Source organism: Elephas maximus, chromosome 1, assembly GCF_024166365.1.
Source record: "Elephas maximus indicus isolate mEleMax1 chromosome 1, mEleMax1 primary haplotype, whole genome shotgun sequence".
In the NCBI taxonomy this organism is placed as follows: Eukaryota; Metazoa; Chordata; class Mammalia; order Proboscidea; family Elephantidae; genus Elephas; species Elephas maximus.
In genome coordinates this window covers 119,766,068-119,788,592 of record NC_064819.1, presented here as the reverse complement: position 1 = coordinate 119,788,592, position 22,525 = coordinate 119,766,068, and the positions used below count along the sequence as shown (strand labels likewise).

The window sequence follows — 22,525 nt, the reverse complement described above, 5'->3', positions numbered from 1 at the left end:
AATGCCTGGAATATTGATCTTTATGTGTTCCATTTCATTTTTGATGACTTCCAGTTTTCCTAAATTCATACTTCAGACACTCCATGTTCTGATCATTAATGGATTTTGCAGCTGTTCTCATTTTGAGTCATGAGACATCAGCAAATGAAGATACTAAAAGCTTGACTCCATCCACGTCATTAAAGTCAATGCTACTTTGAGGAGGCAGCTCTTCTTCTGTGGTACTTTGAGCACCTTCCAACCTGAGGGGCTCATCTTCTGACTCTACAGCAGACAATGTTCCACTGCTATTCATAATTTTTTCACTGGCTAATTTTTTCAGAAGTAGACCTCCAGGTCCTTCTTCCTAGTGTGTCTTAGTCTGGAAGCCCAGCTGAAACCTGTTCACCATAGGTGGCCCTGCTGGTATTTGAAATACTGGTGGCATAGCTTCCAGCATTACAGCAACACGAAAGCCAACACAGTATGGCCAACTGACAGACTCTTGGGGAGTTATCTAATTAGTTGGCAGGTAATTGTTATAGTATTATTTTAGAATCCTATTTATTTCTCTAAGGTTAGTAATAAAGTTCTCATTTTTATTTCTCATTTTACTTACATAACTTTTTTTTGGTCAGTCTAGCTTAAGATATTTCAGTTTTATTTTCTTCCCTTTTCTTTATTATTGTTTATTATCCTATCTTATGTCCCTTCATAGCTTTATTATTTTCTTCCTTCTGCTAGTTTTGGGTTTAGTAGCTATTTGTTTTTTAGTGACTAAACTGTTTATGTATAGTCTTTTTTCTTTTTCATGTGCAGTCTCTGTTTTTTTAATTCATATTCATCTAGTGTTTTAACAGAGATTTTCCTGAATGCCAGGAGCCCAAGAGAAAGAAAGAGAGAAGAAGGAACAAAGAAAAAGAGAAAGAAAGAAAAAAGTCTCTCAGTCTACAGATTGTCTCTGTGATGGAGCACTCCTTCAATACTTAGCCTTAATCTTCACTTCCTGCTTGCAATGATCCTAGAGACCAACTTGTGGTAAAAATTTAGGATGGTTTCAGATCTTTTCTGAACCTGCTTTATGGAAATGTATGTGGTTTTCTAAATTCCCAGGATCTTTTGAATGATTTAATTTCCCAAAGAAATTCTCCCCAGTTTTTTATCTCATACTTTCAAGTGCTCTATTGTATGCCTTAATCACAATATTTTGCCCCAGGAAGATGCATGTTATTTGTTTGCCTTAAAATGTTTTTGAGATGTTCCTCCACTCTTTCTCCAAGTGAGTACCAACTTAGGTAAAACAAAGACAAGCTCCTTGCATCAGTCCTTCAGGCAGCCCCCAGATAGGCCAGACCAGGGAAACACAATTCTTTCTAAATAAGGTCTACTAAGGTCTACTTTGCTCTCTCTGGAACCAGGGACCAGGGACACACACTGGCAACACAGGCTATCGTCTCCAAGACTGCTGCTGAGCTGGGGAATGGTAAGGCAAGAGCAGATAAAAAATGTCATGGGGTTTTCCTACCATTTTTAAGTGGTCTTTTTTTTGATTCAGTGTTTGCTTTGTTGTTCTAAACCTTTACCTATCTTCCAGAATTTTGTCAAAGTCGATTCTGATAGCTTTTGCTTGAATTTTCAATGTTTCTGTAAAAGGACAGGACCCTGGAGCTGTCTACTCCATTATTTTGCTGAAGTTGCCCCCGCGTACTTAATTTTGAACAGAAAATATCTCTCCTCCCAGAGTTTTCAGTTTAGGCATGATAAAATTATAGTTATTCAAAGGCAAATAGTGACAATAAATTTCACTAGTAATTTCTCAGTCATCTACAAATAGGAAGTTATTTTTAAAGAAATAAAAAAGTCATAATAATAACAATAAAATTCTCTAAAGGAACCCCCCCCCCAAAAAAAACACATGCACAAACATCATAGTGAACTCTATGGAGATTATAATAATAATACTAATCTCCATTGAGCTTACTATGTTCCAGTAATAATTAAAGGCATAAACACATATTTTCAGGGTAAGAGAGAACCTTTAATAACACCTAGTACAACCCCCTCATCTTGCAGATGAAGATAATAATGTCCAGGATAGGGAATAACTTCATCTAAGAGCCTGCATTGTAAGAATTACTATATAGACTGCCACATTTTTAAATTTCTCTTCTAGTTGCTTGTCTTGAAACCTAGTTATTGGAGAAATACACAACGAAGGGATAAATGTCTAGAAAGGCGTAGAAGCCATAATTTTGCTGGTACATCTGGAGCCACTGAAAATGTATGTCCCAAAAAAGAAAATATATGTCCCTTTCAAACAGGGCTATGATTATGAGTAGAGGCTATATGGGATATTATTTGAGATGTCAGAAATTCCTTAAATGAAGCCTTACCTCCTTGGTGTAAATCAAATAAGGAAAATTTCTTAATTAAAACACATACACACGAAAGGGCAGCTAATCAATGTTTTTTAAACTAAAATGCCCCTGGCAAAGATAAACTATTGAGTTTTATTAGTCGTAATGTTCTTGGAGCTGGAAAAGGACCAAGAGATGGTCTAGTCCAGGGTTTCTCAACCTCAGCACTATTGACATTTTGGACTGGATAATTCTTTGCTGAAAAGAAGGATCTGTTTTGTGAATTATAGGATGTTCAGCAGCATCCTTGGCCTCTACTCATAGATGCCAGCAGCACCTCCACAGTGGTGAAAATCAAGAACATCTGTGACAAATCTCCCATAGTTGAGAGCCACTGGTATAGTCCAATCTCCTCATTTCACCAATGAGGTTCAGTTTCACAAATACGCCGAGTATGTCTTATGCACCAGGCACTTTGTTGGGCAAGTCCCCCGAAGAGGCTGGGAGCTGACTCACATTTCAGATCTCTTTCTGCAAACCAAGCTCCCCTAGTTTAACTTTGGTTCAATTACACATCAAAATAAATGAGATCATCAGATCCTGCCAGAATGTGGGTTCTAAAATGGGGAGATGAAACTAGTTTGTCCGTTTTTGTTATTGAGTGCCATCCAGTTGATTCCAACTTAGAACGACCCCATGTGACAGAAAAGAACTGCCCCATAGGGTTTCCTGGGATGTGATCTTTATGGGAGCAGATTGTCATGCCTTTTCTCCCATGGAGCACCTGGGTGAATTCGAACTTCCTACCTTTCAGTTAGCAACTGAGGGCTTAACCATTGTGCCACCAAGGTACCTTAAAACCTGCAAGGGGCCAGTGCGCAACCACATGCAAATAATGAGAGCCCTGGTTGCACAGTGGTTAAGTGTTCAACTGCTCACCAAAAGGTCAGCAGTTAGAATCCACCAGCCACCCCTTGGAAACCCTATGGGGCAGTGAGTCGGAACTGAATTAAAGGCAGTGGAGTTTTAATACTTCCGGGAAACCATTTAGCCTAAGATTGAGAAAAAAGTTCCTATTTTTTTTTAACTTACCAAATAGAATAAATATCATATATACTTGCTTTTATTTAAGCAAGTAAAATATGCTAAGCCTTCCAACTTTACTATGAAACAAGATAAAGATAACTGACAAGCCAACTCCTGGTAAGCTGTTTATTTTCTTGGCAGATGTAATTTTTTATTTTCATGGAAAAGTAGAATTAAAATAATCAGAAATCTAAAGGTTCGTAAGACAAATTAATACTTGAGTGTGGCTACAATAGAAAAAAAAAATTTCACTTAGGCTGTCCATATTTAGAAATTAGAATATTAGCTTGAAAACTCTAAAAATGTGTCCATTCTGCCATCCCTGAAGAATCATCAGTTTTAAATTTACAAATTCACTAGAGACCTTCTGTTATGGGTTGAATTATGTCCCCCCAAAATGTGTATCAACTTGGCTAGGCCATGATTCCCAGTATTGTGTGGTTGTCGTACATTTTGCGTTCTGATATATTTATCCCATGTGTTGTAAATCCTAATGTCTACGATGTTAATGAGGCAGGATTAGAGGCAGTTATGTCAGTGGGACAGAACTCAATCTACAGGATTAGGTTGTATCTTGAGTCAATTTTGTTTGACATATAAAAGAGAGAAGTGAGCAGAGAGAAGTGGGACCTCCTACTACCAAGAAAGAAGAACCAGGGATAGAACAACCGAAGAACTTGGGGCCCCTGTGCTGAGAAGCTCCTAGGCCAGGGTAAGATTGATTACAAGGACCTTCCCCCAGAGCCAACAGAGAGAGAAAGCCTTCCCCTAGAGATGGTACCCTGAATTTGGATTTCTAGCCTCCTAAACTGTGAAAGAATAAATTCATCTTCGTTAAACCCATTTACTTGTGGTATTTCTGTCATTGCAGTACTAGATAATGAAGACAACTTCCTTGGCATGCTGCCTTTGAAAAAGAGAAAAATACATTTCATTTTTTCAAAAATATATCCTGTTTTCTTTTTTTTCTATATCTGCCTTCATTATACTGGTCTTAGTTTTTCATAGTCTGAGCTTGTCAAGCCATCTTTCCTTTTGTAATGGAATTTTAAAAACAGTTTATTTCCCCAGCTTTAGCTTTCTGCTTTATTTTCTCTCCTCTACCTTCTATTTGTAGCTCTTTTCATTTAGATTTATTGTTTTCTCTGCCTAAAGTACCAACTTAAAATTACTTTATCTTGAATCACAGAGAGAAAAAGTTCCCAACTCTCGTCACATAACTCATCTTCAAACTCACATATCTTGCAGTGACCTTTACACGTGTCATCATTTCAAGTCTATGCTAGTCTCACTCACATTTAAAAATATATAATAATCTCCCTCATGTTTGGAGATTATAAAATGTGTTTCAAACACATCAATCTTAGCATTTATACTCAAAGAAAAACCCAATATTTACTATGTCTTCCTCTATGTAGTCTACGTTAATTCCACTTTTTATGAGTCAAAGAAAACACACAGTAGAGAAGAGAAAATCACAAGCCCCTCAGTTTGATTGCATTTCCTAACCATGAATACTAATAATTTCCCTCAAAATCATTTTAAGGCAGTTGTTGGATTGAAGAGTATAGGTAGGGTGGGAAGGGATCATGGTAGACAGCGTCCTGCGAGAGGGAGTGACATATTGACTAGTTTTACCAAAAGTGGCTTATATATTATAAGACAAAACTATGTCAAAATAAATTATTGTCATCTATAGTTTTATTCACAGATGTTGATTCAACGTTCAAAGAGAAGGTATAGTATACTTTTATGATGGAAAACAAAGAAGTATATATGTTTTTCTTTCCAAAAAGTATAAATGCTTTAACTTTCTAATCTCTGAATCACATTTATTTTGGATATTATTTGAAATTATTTTTACACAGTTGCTTTCTCTCTTTCAAAATTCTCATTACTGTTTAATGCTTTTGGATAAAAGCAGAATAGAATTTTAGAAAATTCGACTTTAACAAGGACTTGTTTTAAAACTGTATACTTTATGAGAGAGGTTGTAAATACGGCAGTGGCCAATCCCTCTTGATTAAAGATATGTAAAGGTCATCAGAAGTTACCAGAACATAGAAGGATCCATTTGCGTAAAACTTTTAAATCATCACTGTTTCCTAGTAGATTGAGGTATACTAAGAGACTACATAAGGAGCCCTGGTGGTGCAATGGTTAAAGCACCCTGCTGCTAACTGAGAAGTCGGCAGTTCAAACCCACCAGACACCCTGCAGGAGAAAGATGTGGCAGTCTGCTTCCATAAAGATTATGGCCTTGGAAACCCTATGGGGCAGTTCTACCTTGTCCTATACGGTCACTACGAATCAAAATCGACTCAATGGCAACCAGTTTAAGAGGCTACATGGAGTCACTATGAGTTCAAAATTGATTTGATGGCACCCAACAACAATAAGAAGATACTACAAATTCACTATTTGTTAAGCAACTAATGTTTCAGAGACCACTATGATAGAAGTGGTCAATGGTCTACTTTATGTGCTTGTTTTTTTGTTTCTTTTTGGTTTTTTGTTTGTTTGTTTGTTTGTTTGTTTTAAGCAAGTAAAAATCTTTTTAAGATTCTTGACCTACATATGGCAAGTGAAGAAAGGCAGATAAAGAAGTCTCCCTTATCAATGTAGACAACTGCAACAGAAAATCCCAATGCTGTAGTTCCAATCTCCCATTTTTGATGTGTATACTAGGTCAAGATAAACTAAAACAGTAGCACCTGGGGTCTTAAAATCTTGTGAGCAGCCATCTAAGATATATTTACTGGTCCCACCCCATCTGGAGCAAGGGAGAATGAAGAAAGCCAGAGATGCAAGGGAAAGATTAGTCCAAAGCACTAATGGACCACAACTACCACGGCCTCCACCAGACTGAATCCAGCACAACTAGATGGTGCCCAACTACCATCACTGACTTCTCTAACAGGGATCACGATAGAGGGTCCCAGACAGAGCTGGAGAAAAATGTAGAACAAAATTCTAACTCACAGAAAAAGATCAAACTTACTGGTCTGTCAGAGACTGAAGAAACCCCAAGACTAAGGCCCAGACACCCTTTTAACTCTGTACTGAAGTCACTCCAGAGGGTCACCCTTCAGCCAAAGATTAGACAGGCCTATAAAACAACCAATAACACATGTATTTCAACCATGTATATGAGACTAAATGGGTACACTAGCCCAGAGGCAAGGACAATGGAAAGGTGGACGAATAGAAATGGGGAACCCAAGGTCGAGAAGGGAAGAGTATTGAGAGTGCTTAAACATTGCAGGGTTGGCAACCAATGTCACAATACAATGCATGTGTAAATTGTTTCATAAGACACTAATTTGTTCTATAAGCTTTCACATAAAATACAATTTAAAAAAAGATAAACTAAAGCCAAAATAAAGGTGAAATCTTAAGTTTGAAGAGGGAAGCCTATTTGATTACATCCTGGAGTAAAAAGCAAGTATTGTCTCTAAAGTAAAAACTAAAAAAATAACTGTGATGGTTAAGACTGTGTGTCAGCTTGGCTGGGCCATGGTTCTCAGTGTTTATATGTGATCGCTCCCATGATCGAATCTGCTTTGAGTGGCCAATCAGTTGAAAGGTATTTTCCTCAGGGGTGTTTGCATTTGAGTATAAGCAGACATTCTGGCTTTTTTGCTCACTCTGGATCCTGCAGCTGCCTCCTGTTCATCTGACCTCTGGTTCTTGGGACTTGAGCTATATCAGCTTATCTGCAGATCCTGGAGTTTGTCAATCTTCACAGCCTGAGAGCAGGCTGCCAATCTTGGGTTCACCAGCCCCTGCAGCTACGTGAATCTAGAGAAGCCTCTATCTTGATCCATGGACTTGGGATGTTCCAGCCTCTATGATCATGAGTCCTTTCCTTGATATAAATCTTTCTATATATATATCTATACGCTTTACTGGTTTTGCTTCTCTAGAGAACTCAGCCGAAGACAATAATTTATTATGTTAATGATAAATTATCTATCACATAAAATACATAACCTGTTCATGATAAATTGTCTATTACATATAGTAGCAGGCAGAAAGGAAGGGAGGAAGGGACAAAAAAAAGGAAGGGAGGGAGGAGGAGAGAGAGGAAAGGAGAAAGAGAGAAAAGTAGGAAAGGAAGAAGGGAGGGATGGAAATTTAAAAAAAAAAGAAAATAGAGAAGAGAAAAACTCACAAAGATCTCATTACTTGACTAAACAAAATCAACATGATAAAATTTGGAGAAGCCAAATCTCTAGTCTTAACCCTTCCAAAAGAAATGTAACACTTGAATGAATTTTGGTTTCTCTCTCCTTTAAACAATCTGGCAACTCACTTAATCATTTCTAGACCTAAAAATGTTAATTTAAACATTTTGAACAACAAAATGTTTCTTAATAAAAGGCCAGCAATGATTTTAAAAATACTTTTATGACAAGGAAAATGAGACATTTTGATTGAGAAACAATTGTTTAAAAGGGGGTAATCTGTGGCAAAGCCAGAGTCACTCAGATTAAAAGGCAGTATTGTCAATTTCATCTTATGTGAAAAATGGGGATTTGCTCTGTAATATTAACATGTGGGTGACATAAGGAAGTTTAAGGTCATGGCTGAAACATAACTTGATCAATCATTAGATCTGAATCTGAAAGTCACCCATGTAATCACCAAAGTTGAATGTCAAACACAGTTTGGGAAGGAAAGAAGGCAAGTGAAATGTGTTAGAAATTCATATGAAAACAAGGAATGAATTTACGCCCACTCCTCACTTATCAACATGGTTAGGTTTGAAAGAACAGGTCGTTATGTGAAAATCAGCATTTTGCACAAATGGGGAATGACCACATCAGATCACATAATGGAGGATGACTATATCATTACATAAGTGTCAGTATGTCATTACCCAACCCAAAAAGCCACTGCAGTTGAGTTGATTCCAACTCATAGCGACCCTGTAGGTTTTCCAAAGCTATAAATCTCTACAGAAGCAGACTGCCACATCTTTCTCCTGTGGAGCTGCTGGTGATTTCAAACTGCTGACCTTTCAGTTAGCAGTCAATCACCTTAACTACTGTGCCACCAGGACTCCTTTTACATCATTATATAACTGCCAAATTGCTTCACTACATAACTGCCAAATTACATCATTACATAACTGCCAAACCACTGAGAATCAAGGCCCAGCTAAGCTAACATGTAACCTTAACTATCACAGCCAGCATTACTCTCACCTCATAACTAGACGTTCGTTACTGCCAGACATACATCATTAATGCACAAAATAATTGCATAGTAGATTTTTTACTATTGTAAATGCAAAATATTGAATAACAAGATAGTTGATAAGTGAGGAGTGGGTGTGCTACAATGAAGAAAATCCCCTATAATTACCCTTTCATGTTCTCTGTGAGGTGGTGAGGAGAATATTCTCTAAATGGTCATTTTCACACAAAAACACCTTCTCTCCCAGTGAAACAAGTTAAGGAAAATAAAATTAAGAGGTATACATGCTGGGAAGCCCTATTTCTCATTTTAAAAAAAAGGAAATCATTTCCTGGAAAATCAAATGAAATAAAAATATTGGCCCTATAATTCAATCCAAAAATGTTTTTTTATATATTTCTCAAGGGCTTTAAGAAGGTAATGGCATATCTAATATCAGGGGTTGAATTACTAATTCATAAAGAAAGACAGAGAAAGATTATTTTGCATAACACACATACAATTGCTTTTTTATATTAAGTTGATAGTATTCAATGAAGAAATCATCTTTTTCTAATTAGATACATTAAATGACCAGAAAACAATCAATACATTTTACAAACTCACATGTAGTCAGAATAAACTAAAAATGATTCAGCTCTTTAGTATCTTCATTCTCACCTGTGAATTGATTTTGGGAGCTACTCTGTCTTCTGGATGCCCATTTGGCCAATCAGTTCTGTTAATTATTTTCCAACTCTGCCTTTAATTATCAATGGGAATACCCTGCTTCAAAGCACATCCCCACAGTTCTAAATCCACATGTGGGGTGTAAGGATATTTTGTAATAACACAAAAGAGCCACAAAATTGGTATAATAATGCATTTAATGGTTATTTTAGAAAACGTATAACCTTAATTCTGAAGAGATTTTGTGAAAAATCCATCTGATATAGAATAATGGTTCCTGAGCTACGCCATTTTGATGTAAGAGTTGTTGACTAATAAAGTCTGGATTACTTGGTTATGCATTTGGTTTCAAACTTTGCTTTTAGTACTCAGAGGCTGTTTCCAGGCAGACTGTCAGTTCGTTATCAGTTCAATAGGCTGCCCAGTAGTACCTTTTTGAGCTACAGTGAATACATTTCTGTCTGGTCTCATCATCTTTAGTGTCTGAAATTTTATAACAGAGAGTTTTGAAATCATATTTTATGGCAGTGAAGCTGCTAAGGAAAATTTATTGACTTAACAATCCCATCAAACATCTGCTGTCATGTGGAACAAGCCCCAGTACAAGGCAGATTAGTAAATACGAGCTGCTTCAATTTGGCCCAACTGTTTGGCTAAAGAATTTTCCATTACATGGGTGGGTGAGATCAACTGAGTTTGGAACCATTCAATTTATTCTGTGGCAGCAGTCTAAGAGAACACAACAGAGACTAGTACAGAATTTGAGTGTGCTCTCTTCTGTTGTGGTTCAAATGAAGTAGCAATGCTTTGATGATAAATTGTTATTGCTCAATTTATTTTTTTAAGTCGATCTTAGCAACTACTCTTGTGGGCTCTCTTTGATATCAGAAAAAATAAAGCTCCTATAAAATCATTGTAGATTCTGGACCCAATGAGATGGTAGTTAGAGCTCTATATAAAGAGGCCAGTTGATAGTACGTGCAGTTTTCCAGGTCTGCTGCAGCCTCAAGGTTTCATATGTTTTCCCTGTCATGTAAGGTCAATGACGAAGACCAGAGGATGTTTGAAATTTGCTTTTACATAATATGCTAGACTTCTTTCTATTCTGACAGTCTGCAGACTCCTGTTCCACACTCAAGTTGGGATACAAACAAAAATAAACTGATGGAAAAAAAATGTAAAAATTAGATTATGTCTGTGATACCTTAATACTTGCAAAAGAGATCAAGTTTTCAGCAAATTATCTGGAAATACATAGATTTATATTATAACATAAATAGAGATTTAAAGTTGCTTTTATAGTCAGGAAACACAATAACAAGAAATGCTCTTAACGAGGATTTCCTGCACTCAAAAATGGAATTTATTATTTCAGAAGACAGTAAAAAGTAAATGGTAATAAATTACCAGTAGGTTAACTTGATATTCTACAAGGAATCTTGTTTGAAATAAAATGCATAAATTATACTAACAAAAAAGAATGAAAATATAATTTCCAGCAGTATTATATATATTTTGAAGAATGTAGGCTACATGGATAACATGTGAAATTTATTTTACTGTGGGCATTTTATTTTTCACATAAATACTAGATTATCCTTTTACACTTTTTATAATGATCTCCTACTCTCCAAAATTTCATGTTAAGTCTCTGAAATGCTAGTGTCATGCAAGCAATAGGTATTTAATAAGTGTTCTTGACGATGATGGAGATATGCATTCCTAACAGGAATTTCCATTTCTGTTATATGTGGAATTAGTGAAGACGATTCTATGAATCAATAAGATTTCTCTGTTTAAATTGAGGGCAACATTTAATTCCATAAGATGAAAACAGCTGCCTGAATTATTTATTTTCAATGATTTTTAGTTCTTATCTTCTAAAAAAAATTCAAACTTATCTCAATCATAGCAGTCTTCGCAAAGTATACATAGATACATAGAAACTATTTTCCTCTCCATTTTATAAACATAAAAACTATGGCTAATCATGAAAATATATTTATAATGAATTTTTTCTAGGCCATATAAGGATTTCAGACCCAGTCAAGGTTAATAATACATTTTTAAGTAATCTAAATTTTAGAGTTTAAAGGGTCCTTAATAGTCACCTAATTTAAATGTGTCCTCTTACAGATTAAGAAACTGAACCCTAAAAAGATGAAATGAGTTACCCAGTATCTTAGAGCTAGTATATGGCAGATGTTAATACAAATGTGAAGGACTTTTGCCAGCGGTGACTAATGTTCCAAACATTGTATCTCTTTAAAGGGAATCAACATTTTAGAAATAAAAATACAAAATCTGCCTGCCCCATCCAACCAGTAATTTCATGGATTTTATAGAGAGTAATTTCTTGATCCTGAAGCAAAACCAGCACTAAGTAGAAAAATTTTAGGAAAAAGAAATGTTGCTATGTTTTAAAATACCATCCCGGGAATTTATTAGAATTCCTTCTTCTTATAAAAACGTTAACCTTTTTATTACCAAAGGTACTATAATCAAATGGACATTTTTCTCACACATACTATATTCATAGAGGCATCTCCATATTTTATAAAGTCATATATCAAAACATCAAATATTTTCTCACGTGTATGCTCACCTGCTCGGAAAAGAGGTCACTGTCATCTTCCAGGTATTTACTAAAAGGGTTGGGTTCATAGATTTCCTCTTCTTTTTTCAGGAAAATTTTGGATTTTACAGGAACTGGGCGAATTACTCCAGGCTTAGTCTTCATCAAGTAAATTTAAAGAGAGAGATAAATAAACACTATTAAAATGAATATACGTATTATTATGTCCTTCAAATGTTTTTTTCACTAAAATTTAAATTTTTTAATTTTAAAGTGATTTTACAAATTCACAAAAAGAGCCTGAATATCAAATTATTTTAACTAATGCAACTTTAGTCTGAAGTTGATTGTTATAGCAACTGATTCATAATGATCCACTGTTGTGATGTTCAAAATGCAAAAACTTCTTCGTTCATCTAGTCATAAGGGCTCCTCTATCCATTAGTGCATAAGGTCAACAAATATTTTATTTGATAAATATTCATTGTGATGAGCAGAATTCCGGGTATATTAAGATAGACAAATTTGGCACATCACCAAGCCCATAACCACTTCCTTTTTTCTGGTATCTGTCTCTATGCCCCCAAATCTACAGGGCTGAACCCCCAGAATCCATGTTTACATCATGCGTGATGGAACCAGGGGTGGCCTTCTGACCTAAGTTGGGGCATGGAGGCAAACAGATTGTCTCTTTTCAATAACTTAGGAAGGTTGAAAAAATACCAATTTGGGAGCCATGGGAAAGACTTAATTTGCCAGAAAAAGCAGATTTTCCAAAATCAAGAAGGAGAGAGCAAAGTTCATGAGGAGGCCTCACCCAGAGATGAGAGATACTTGCAGACTTTCCAGAATACAATCACAAAGCATCCCTGGGAATCAGCTGAATTTCCTGCCTGACGTTCTCTAAGACTTCCCTTTGCTTTTACACTAGTTTCCTCTTTTCATATTATACAAGTTTACTTCTATAAGTTGCAATCAGAAGAGTTTTAGCTAATATACCAGTCACCTAGGCGTCATAAACTTGTCCATTTGACAAAAAAAAAAAAAAGAAGCAGCAGCCGCAGGGACAGTGAAAGAGATATTTAGTTTGGGGCAGTGTTAAAATGATGTTTCACCAACCCAAAATCTTGTTACTCTATAAAATGTCACAAAATGATTGATGTTTGCAAAAACATTCCAAACACACAAGAATAATTCTATAAAAAGTTGTGATACTCCTTCTGCTGAAACACTGTGCAGTAATCACTCTTCTCAACCCCATTTCCTTTCAGAAAATACTAAATTAGCTCTACTTAGTTAATGTTGGTGCTCACAAGTTAAGGCTTCAGGGACTACATCTATCTCTCTGCTCTATAAAACCCCTGATACACTTTGAGTCTTGAATAAATGTCACTTTGCAATACTTTTTTCTATTGATATTTTCCCGGTTATCTTTCATATGTATGCCAACTGGGGAAATACAGATTGAGAAAAGCCTGTATCTTCCCCAGGCTGAGAAAAATCTCTTACTTAAGAAACTCTGATTTCTCTACCAAGGGGAAAAAAATGAGCAAATAACATCCAATTATGCATGAATTCACGCACTGTAGTTGAGTATACATATGAGAGCAGTATTTCTCTAGAAATCCTAGCATAAGAATGAAGCTCTGGTAGTTACCAATTTCTACAGCCACCTGTAATAAGTGAGGTGCCCGCTATCTGGGCCATGATCCTAAGTTTTCCAGACTTTCTCTTTCTCATTTGACTGCCACTTTCATTTCTCCTTCCTTCTGCTCTTACTCCTACTTCTTCCTGTTTCCTACCTCTTTGTAGGCAGAAAATCTATAAAAAGAACTTCAGTACTCAGGGCTTACCAGGTTCTGAAACCAACATGGAACTTTAGGTGCTAAGCTTGGTGGCAATATAAAGAAAAGGGAAAACAGAGAGAAGGAATCTCACCAGGAGTGCTTGATATGCTGGAGGAATCCCTGTGCCAGAAAAATATGATTGCCCGATCCCTGGGCTGTTAGCAGTCTCTGCTTTTGGTTACCCTGGCCTGAAGCCTCTCACCCACTTCATCTCTCTTGGGACCAGCCCCCTCCAGGGTGAGACCAGAAAGAAAAACTCCTAGTTGGATGACAACCACCTTCAGTATCAAAATCAGTTACTGATGATTCATATCTGTTCTTCTACCAGTCTTTATGCTTCTTAGTTTCTATGAATTTCCTGGATTTGATGGTTGTCTAGCAATTTGACAACAGTTCTTGCCCTATTTTTCTAGTCTTCAGATTTTCCACATTCCCTCTCCTTGGACTCTGTGTCCCCAGGCTTGGTTTAAGTGAAGTTTCCAAGTCTTCTTCATTCTTGCTTGCTTACTGGCTCTTGATACTGTTGTTCTGACTCTTACATTGTCTACATCATCTCTTTCCTTGGGCCTGGTTTTGCTCTTGCACCTTAACTTACTGTCATCTAGTAGTCAGTATTACATAGGCATGAAAACCAACTCAAGCCAAAAGAAGACTAGACAAAGTTTGCCTTTAACATTCTTCACATGTCCCATCGTATGAATTTTAACTGTGTACTCCACACCCAACTATCTCTCAGTATTTGGTCAAGTTGGAAAATGAACCCTGGTGGTGCATGCACTCTCTATAAACCATTGTACACCAACAAATCATGTTCATGGCATCCTCTGTGCCTTGCTCATGCCATTCCCCGTGTTTCAAAATCAGCATTCCTCTTGTGGACTCATTGCAGGTTAATGACATCATAATTCTCTCAGACACCCAGATTCCATATCTCAGCTATATGAGACCAGGCTTAATATTTTACATAAATTATCTCATCAATTCATCACGAACAACCCTTTGAGGAGCTTAGAGAGAACAAGTCACATGCCAAAGTCATACAGCTCATATATGGAGATGTTAAGATTTAAGTCCAGATCTGGTATGATCATCAATCCCATGATCTTAATTACTTTCATGCCTGTTCCACAGATAGATGAATGGATGGATGGACAGATAGAAGGATGGACAGAGACAGACAGATGACAGACAGACAGATAGATATCAAGTTCTACTACTTTTTAAATTTTTGATTGCTCTTAAATTTATTGCTTCTGTTTTATTTCCACACCAATTGCCACATCCTAGATTTGACCATTGTTACCCCATTCTGTGTCATTTTACTTTTCTCCACATTTTGGGGATATCCTGTTTTTTCCACTTTAGGACGGGATGATTGCTTTGGGAGGAATTTAGTCCTGCTAAATGCAGTTTTTCTTTTCTTAAATGTAGAAATGTTCCTGCCAAAAGAGCATTTCTGAAACACTGTAGGACCTGATGTCGTCCTGCTCATTACACATAGCCACACAATCACCCTCCTCCCTACACATACACATGCACACACACACACACACACACACACTCCAGCACTCCAGCTCCTAAACAACTGTGTAGTTAGAATGGCCAAGACACCAAAGCACTGCATTTACACTGATGTCTCTCTGGACTTCATCGAAAATCCACTTCCAAGAATCAGCATGATATTGGTGGTAGGAAAGAACCAAGGAGAGAGATTTTAGCGTTTCCAATACCATCAATAGACTCTATGATCTTGTAAAAGCCATTGGAACCTGTCCTGGCCTTCTGCCAAAGGGTTATAATTCTAACCACAATTAGGTCCTTAAATGATGGGTAATGCCACATTTTATAACATGCCTTTCTGCCCCCTCAGGATTTATATTCCGTAGAGTTATTGCATAAGGCTTGTTCTGCATTCAAACACATCATCTAAACAAGGGTCTCAAAGTGTTGCTGGCACACATAAAGCTTTCTTGATATACTAGTTCATTTCCTCTCTGCTCTTCCTAATACTTAGTTCCTTGATGTCAGATGACCATGTAATCTACACTTGCTAATGGCTAAATTGCAACACAGAGTAACTCAATGACTCTAACCAAATAACGATATAAATGGTTAATGTTCTTGACGGCTAACGGAAAGGCTTAAGGTTTGCATTCACTAAGCGGCACCTAGGAAGAAAGGCCTGGTGATCTAATTCTGAAAAATCTGTTGCTGAAAACTCAATGGAGTATAGTTCTACCCTGACACATATGGAAGCACCATGAGTTGAAATTGACTTGATGGCAACTAGTTTGGGGTTCTTTGGCTAGCACTTCCCTACTGAGAGCACGGTCTGGAGATCAGCAGAATCAAGGTCACCTGAAAACCTGTTTAAAAAAAAGCATCACCGTTGAGTTGATTTGACTCATAGTGACCCTAGGACAGAGTTCAAACTGCCCCCATAGGGTTTCCAAGGCTGTAATCTTTATGGGAGCAGACTGCCACATCTTTCTCCTGCAGAGCAAAAAGTGGGTTCAAACTGACAACCTTTCAAACAGAAGTGTTAATCTCAGGCTCCACTCCAAATAATGGTGTAAATGAATCAGAATCTGCATTTTTAAGAGGTTCCAGATAATTCATGTGCACACTAAAAATTAAGAGACACTGGGCTCTAACTCATTCGATGAAAATTTGGTGCTGCCCACCTTGAGACCTTCCTTGGTCTGCATCCCATGGACACCTATTTAACCTTGTACTTCTGCATCCAGATTGAAAGGGAGGTTTTAGAACAGACTGACCGTTATTAATTTCCAATCTGCATTGCATTATTGCATATAATAACTTGATGTCTTCAGATTTCGAGTAGACTTTGGTTCTCTAATTCTGGCAAATCTAATTTGCTAAGCCTGTGCCCAAACGAAAAACAAAGAAAATTAGACTAACCAAGTTAGAGGAGGTTATAAAGCTGAACTACCATAAGATTTTCATTGCCCAGTAATAGTATAACTAAACTAGCCCAAAAAGAGAGATCAGTCAGAGATCGTGCTGACTCTACTGTTAGTCCTGAGGGAAAAAAAGTCCAAGAGATAGAGTGACAAGAACATGGAATCCATGGGGTCCGCTGGCAGGTTTCAAAGACCTGTGGGTGCTAGTCCCAGCCCATTATTCATTTGTGTTTATAATCCATCAAGTATGTACCTATACTTGAATACTGCTACTGGGGGCAATGTAAAAATGATATTATTTCTGTCCTTTGGAGCTTGTAATCAAAATTCTATGATAGCAAGTTGTCAGTGCCTCTGGTTGTAGACTAAAGTTGAAAATTAATTTCTAGCACTGTCCTAGAGAATCCATTACTAATATTTTTTAAAAAATGGCTTCTTAGATCAACATCATTCTTAAATTGGTAACTTCAACTAATGGACTAATGTTTTTTAATTGCCTTTCACTATAGTAGAGGTGGGGTGGTGAGATAGGTGGACAAAAGATGTAAAGGATAGGGTCTCAGCTTTCAAAGGTTTATTTAGCTTTTTTTTTTTTTTGAGATAAGATGTATAGCAAAGAAAACAGTAAGAATGTAATAAAAGGCAGCATATAGCAAATTGTGTGAGACTAGATAGAAATTCCACTAATATGATAAATCCAAAGAACGTATAAAAGTGCTATGGTTGTTTCTTCACCCATTTGCTTCAGATTCTTGTCTTCAGTCTCCAAAAACCAAATAACCAAACCCACTCATAGCAGCCCCATAGGACAGAGTAGAATTGCCAACAGGGATTTCAAGGCTGTCAATCTTTAAGGAAGCAGACTGCCACACTTTTCTCCCACAGAGCAGCTGGTGAGTTCGAACCACCGGTATTTTAGTTAGGAGCTATGCGCTTTAACCCTCTGTACTAGCAGGGCTCCTTCTTCATTCTCCAGTGGATTTTTTTTTTTTTTTTTATGGTTTCTGTGGTAAAAATCTCATACAAACTCATGCAAAACTGTGGACAAAAGTAGTATTATCAAATGATTTAACTGATTCACTCATTCAGTTAATAAATGATAATTGGTTGTATGTCTTCTTTGAAAGAAACAATATTATATGCTTTGAAGCAAATATTTAAGCTTCTTTTCCCCTCAAAGAAATATCTCAAAACACTATAGCATAGGGTAAAGCTGCCAAGATTGGAAGAAAACAAATTTTATACTGCCCAGATCCCTGGGACTGTTGACTCAATATTGTAGATATCTGACATTCAGTTTTTCATCAAAATAATGGAAATAACAATTCTTCCACACAAACTCACAGGTGATTGTGAGAATCTAATGCGATAATATACAGGACAGACTTAAAAGCTTGCAAGTGGCCATCTAAGATGCATCGATTGGTCCCAACCCACCTGGAGCAAAGGAGAATGAAGAACACCAAAGACACAAGAAAAATATGAGCCCAAGAGACAGAAAGGGCCACATAAACCAGAGACTCCATTAGCCTAAGATCAGAAGAACTAGATGGTGCCTGGCTACCACCAATGACCACCCTGACAGGGAACACAACAGAGAGTCCCTGACGGAGAAGGAGAAAAGTGGGGTGCAGAACTGAAACTCTAGTAAAAAAAAAAACAGACTTAATGATCTAAGACTGGAGGAACCCCAGAAGATATAACCCCCGGACTCTCTGTTTACCCAGAACTAAAACCATTCCCAAAGCCAACTCTTCAGACAAAGATTAGACTAGACTATAAGACGTAAATGATACTCGTGAAGAGTGTACTTCTTAGTCCAAGTACAGCCATGAGATTACGTGAGCAGCTCCTGTCTGGAGGCGAAATGAGAAGGCAGAAAGGGATAGGAGCTGGTTGAACAGACACAGGAAAGACAGGGTAGAAAGGAGGAGTGTGCTGTCACATCACAGGGAGAACAACTAAGGTCACATAACAATGTGTGTACAAATTTTTGTAAGAGAAACTAACTGGAGCTGTAAATTTTCACTTAAAGCACAATTATATATACATTTATAATGTATATATACATGACAACTTTATAAAGAATAAAAGCATAAAAGGAGTTTGAAAGAAAAAAACTAAAATATATTTTGTACTTATAAAGTGTTGACACTGAGTAATCTAGATATCCGAGTGAATACCAACCTAATGGGCTTTTCCAAAAAAAGTTCTAAAATTACTATAATCATTGTATACAAATAAACACACACAGGTTTTCAATAATTATAAGCCACATTCCATAGCTCAAGAAATACTGGGAGAATATACTCAACACAGATTGGCTGGGTGGAAATATTTCAATGATTAAAAAGACAATAGCATGACTCAAACCTGAGAGGCATACATGATGAATGCTATAGCACCTAAGTATGTTGTGTCAAGGAAAAATTGGTCAAGGAGAAACTGCCTTTAAGCTCAAAGAAGACATCAATTCTACATGAAAGCTTTCAGGGCTGCAATTTCCGAACAACAGAGACTTCAAGAGCCCTCAGAAAGATGAGTCATGCACCGCTAAAGCAGGACACGTCAGATGGCATTCAGGACTGGGAACAAAGTCTCTCCAAGTTTAAGTACTCTCTTATTTATACTGTTCCAGTAAGCTGCATTTTGCTTTCACCTGTACAGAGCCATGTGGCTTATTTTTGAAATCTATTATTGTACTCTCTAGATTCAGTATTCCATCCTGCACAACACTGAACGTTTTGTAATGGCATGAAATTTCAAAAGCAAAAGCTAAATGTCACTTAAACCAGGCTCCCCTATCACCAAGGAAGGCCAGCATTTACCCATCTTAGACAGCCTAACCTATTCTCTTTTCCAGAGAAAAGAGACCCCACCAGCTTCCATAAATATTGTGATGACTCAGCTTGGGAATTTAAGAAAACTTTGCGAAGGTTTAACTTAGGTCTTAAGCCCTGCCCTTCCTTCTTGCTCTTTTTTATTTTGCTAGTGGAAGCACTATCCACAGGTGCAAAACCTCAGCTCCCTGATTGGCCCAATCCAATCTCCTCTTGTTGCATAAGAAATCACTTTTTGCCAGGTAATGAATATAAAGCATCAGGGCAGGCCTGTGACACAGGAGGCAACCAATGAATGTCGCACTTCCTGTAGAAGTCCAATTTCCCAACTCCTTAATCAGTTTTTTCTAATTCTCCTCGAATCAACTAAAATCAATAGCAATTATTCCTTTTTGAGATGCACGGAACGAGGAAGAGTGACAAAAGAACTAATGTTGTAATCTTAGATAATCTATTTAAACTCTGTGTGCCTCTGTTTCCTTGTCTGTAAAATGTCTGATCAGATTATTTCTTCTTAAATCAGATATTTTATGAGCAATAATAATACCTACCGTAGGCATAGGGCTGTACTGGCAATTTCACATATTATGACACTTGAGCCTTACAATGATCCTTTCAAGTTGATGGAGTAGTTATTCCAATCTCTGTTATAGAGATGGGTATTTCCAATACTCACATCTCTAAATTTCATTCCAGTTCTCATGTGCTGTGATGCTGTTTTACAGGAAAAACTGAGGCACAGATTGATTAACTAGTTTCATAAGAGCTCCCAAATTATCTTCCCAAGCCAAACACTAAATCATTTGGATTCCAGAGCAAACAATGGAATATCTTACTTTAAGAGTAAATATCACAGGTATATTTCTTTCTTTCTTCTTCTTCTTTTTTTTTTTTTCCTTGCATTCCTGGGTGGGCACAAGCCACACAGTTCTTTTTTCCCTTCGACTGTTTATTTAGGACCGTTGCAATGAAAACAATAGGTAACCCAAGTTAAAAAAGAAAAAAATGCATGAAAATAAGATACACCCTTAAAAGATCAAATTTCAATAGCAAATGGTTTCTATATTAAGCTTGTGCCACAATAGCAATTTGTCATATCTTTACTTTGATTAATTTACTACCAAGCCACTCCCGTCGAGTCAATTTCGACTCATAGTGACTCTATAGGACAGAGTAGAACTGCCAAGGAGTGGGTGGTGGATTTGAACTGCTAACTGGTTGGCACCCAAATGCTTAACTACTGAACCATCAGGGCTCCCAATTTATATATTTCCCCTAAAAAAGTAGTCAAATAATTTTAACTACTGTCTATTTTACAAATATATATCTATTTATATAATTTAACTATAACATATCAATTCTCAATAATTTTGGGTTTTTTGTATGTGATACACACACACGTGTATAAACAAAGAGCTGTTGTTAGATGCCATCAAGACAGTTCTGACTCATAGAAACCTGTGTACCATAGAAGGAAACACTGCCTGGTCCTCCACAGTCCTCCCTATCTTTGCTATACTTGAGACCACTGTAGCCACTGTGTTAATTCATCTCGTTGATTTTCCTCCTTTTCACTGCCCCACTACTTTACCAAGCATGATGTCTTTCTCCAGGGACTGGTTCCTCCTGATAACACATCCAAAGCATGGGAGATGAAGTCTTGCTATCCTCACTTCTTAGGGGGAGTCTGGCTGTACTTCTTCCAAGAGAGATTTGTTCATTCTTCTGGCAGTCCACGGTATATTCAATATTACTTACCACCACCATAATTCAAAGGCATCAATTCTTCTTTGATTTTCCTTATTCATTGTCCAGCTTTCACATGCGTACGAGGGGATTGAGAACCCCATGGCTTGGGTCAGCCCCACCTCTTTAAAGACACTTTAAAGAGGCCTTTTACAGCACGTTTTCCTAATGGATTATGTCCTTTGATTTCTCGAGTGCTGCTTCCATAGGCATTGACTGTGGATTCAAGTTAAATAAAATCTTTGAAAATTTGAATATTTTCTCTGTTTATCATAATGTTGCTTATTGGTCCAGTTGTGAGGATTTTTGTTTTCTTTATGTTAAGGTGTAATCCATAGTGAAGGCTGCAGTCTTTCTGCATATTACAGGTTGTTGATGAGCCTTCCTCCAATCCTGATGCCACATTCTTATTCATATAGTCCTGCTTCTCAGATTATTCGCTCAGCATACAGATTGAATAAATATGGTGAAAAGATACAACCAGGACGTACATCTATCCTGAACTTAAACCACTCAGTATCCCCTTGTTTTTTTTTTTTCAAATAACTACCTCTTGGTCTGTATACATTGTTCGCAATGTTATCTGTAATTTGTTATGATCCACAAGGTATAATGCCTTTGCATAGTCAATAAAACAATTTTGAAACATCTTTCTGGGATTCTCTGATCTGTCTCATATCAGCAATATCCCTTGTTTCAAGTCCTCTTCTGGCAAATCCCTGTCAATAAACTGCTCCAACCACTTTTGAATGATCTTCAACAAAATATTACTTGCATGTGATATTAGTGATATCGTTCAACAATTTCCACATTCTGTTGGATCGGGCACAAATATCTATCTCTTCCAGGTGGTTGGCCAGGTAGCTGTCTCACAAATTTCTTGGCACAAATGAATGAACTCTTCCAGCATTGCACTTGTTCGTTGAAACATCCTAATTAGTATTTCTGTCAATTCCTGGATCCTTGTTTTTCACCAGTGCCTTCAGTGCAGCTTGGACTACTTCCTTCAACGTCAGTCCTTGATCTCATTGTACCTCCTGAAATGGTTGAACCTCGACCAATTCTTTTTGATACAGTGACTCTGTACTCCTTCCATCTTCTTTTGATGCTTCTTGCATCATTCAATATTTTGCCCATAGAATCCTTCAACATTGTAATTCAAAGTTTGAATTTTTTCTTCAGTTCTTTCAGCTTGGGAAATGCTAAACATGTTCTTCCTTTTTGGTTTTCTAACTTCAGATCTTTGCACATGTCATTATAATATTTTACTTTGTCTTCTTGAGCTGCCCTTTGAAATCTT

General features: G+C 37.1%; 1 protein-coding gene across 7 annotated transcripts in view; it reads right to left on the bottom strand.

Annotated features, from left to right (window-relative positions):
* MLIP (muscular LMNA interacting protein) overlaps positions 1-22,525 on the bottom strand; it is a 332,606-nt gene that overhangs the window by 49,846 nt on the left and 260,235 nt on the right. For all 7 annotated transcript variants that reach the window (XM_049894527.1, XM_049894535.1, XM_049894533.1 and 4 more), the window contains one exon: positions 11,899-12,027. In XM_049894527.1, the coding sequence (XP_049750484.1) occupies positions 11,899-12,027 (129 nt within the window). The remainder of the gene's footprint in view (positions 1-11,898; positions 12,028-22,525) is intronic.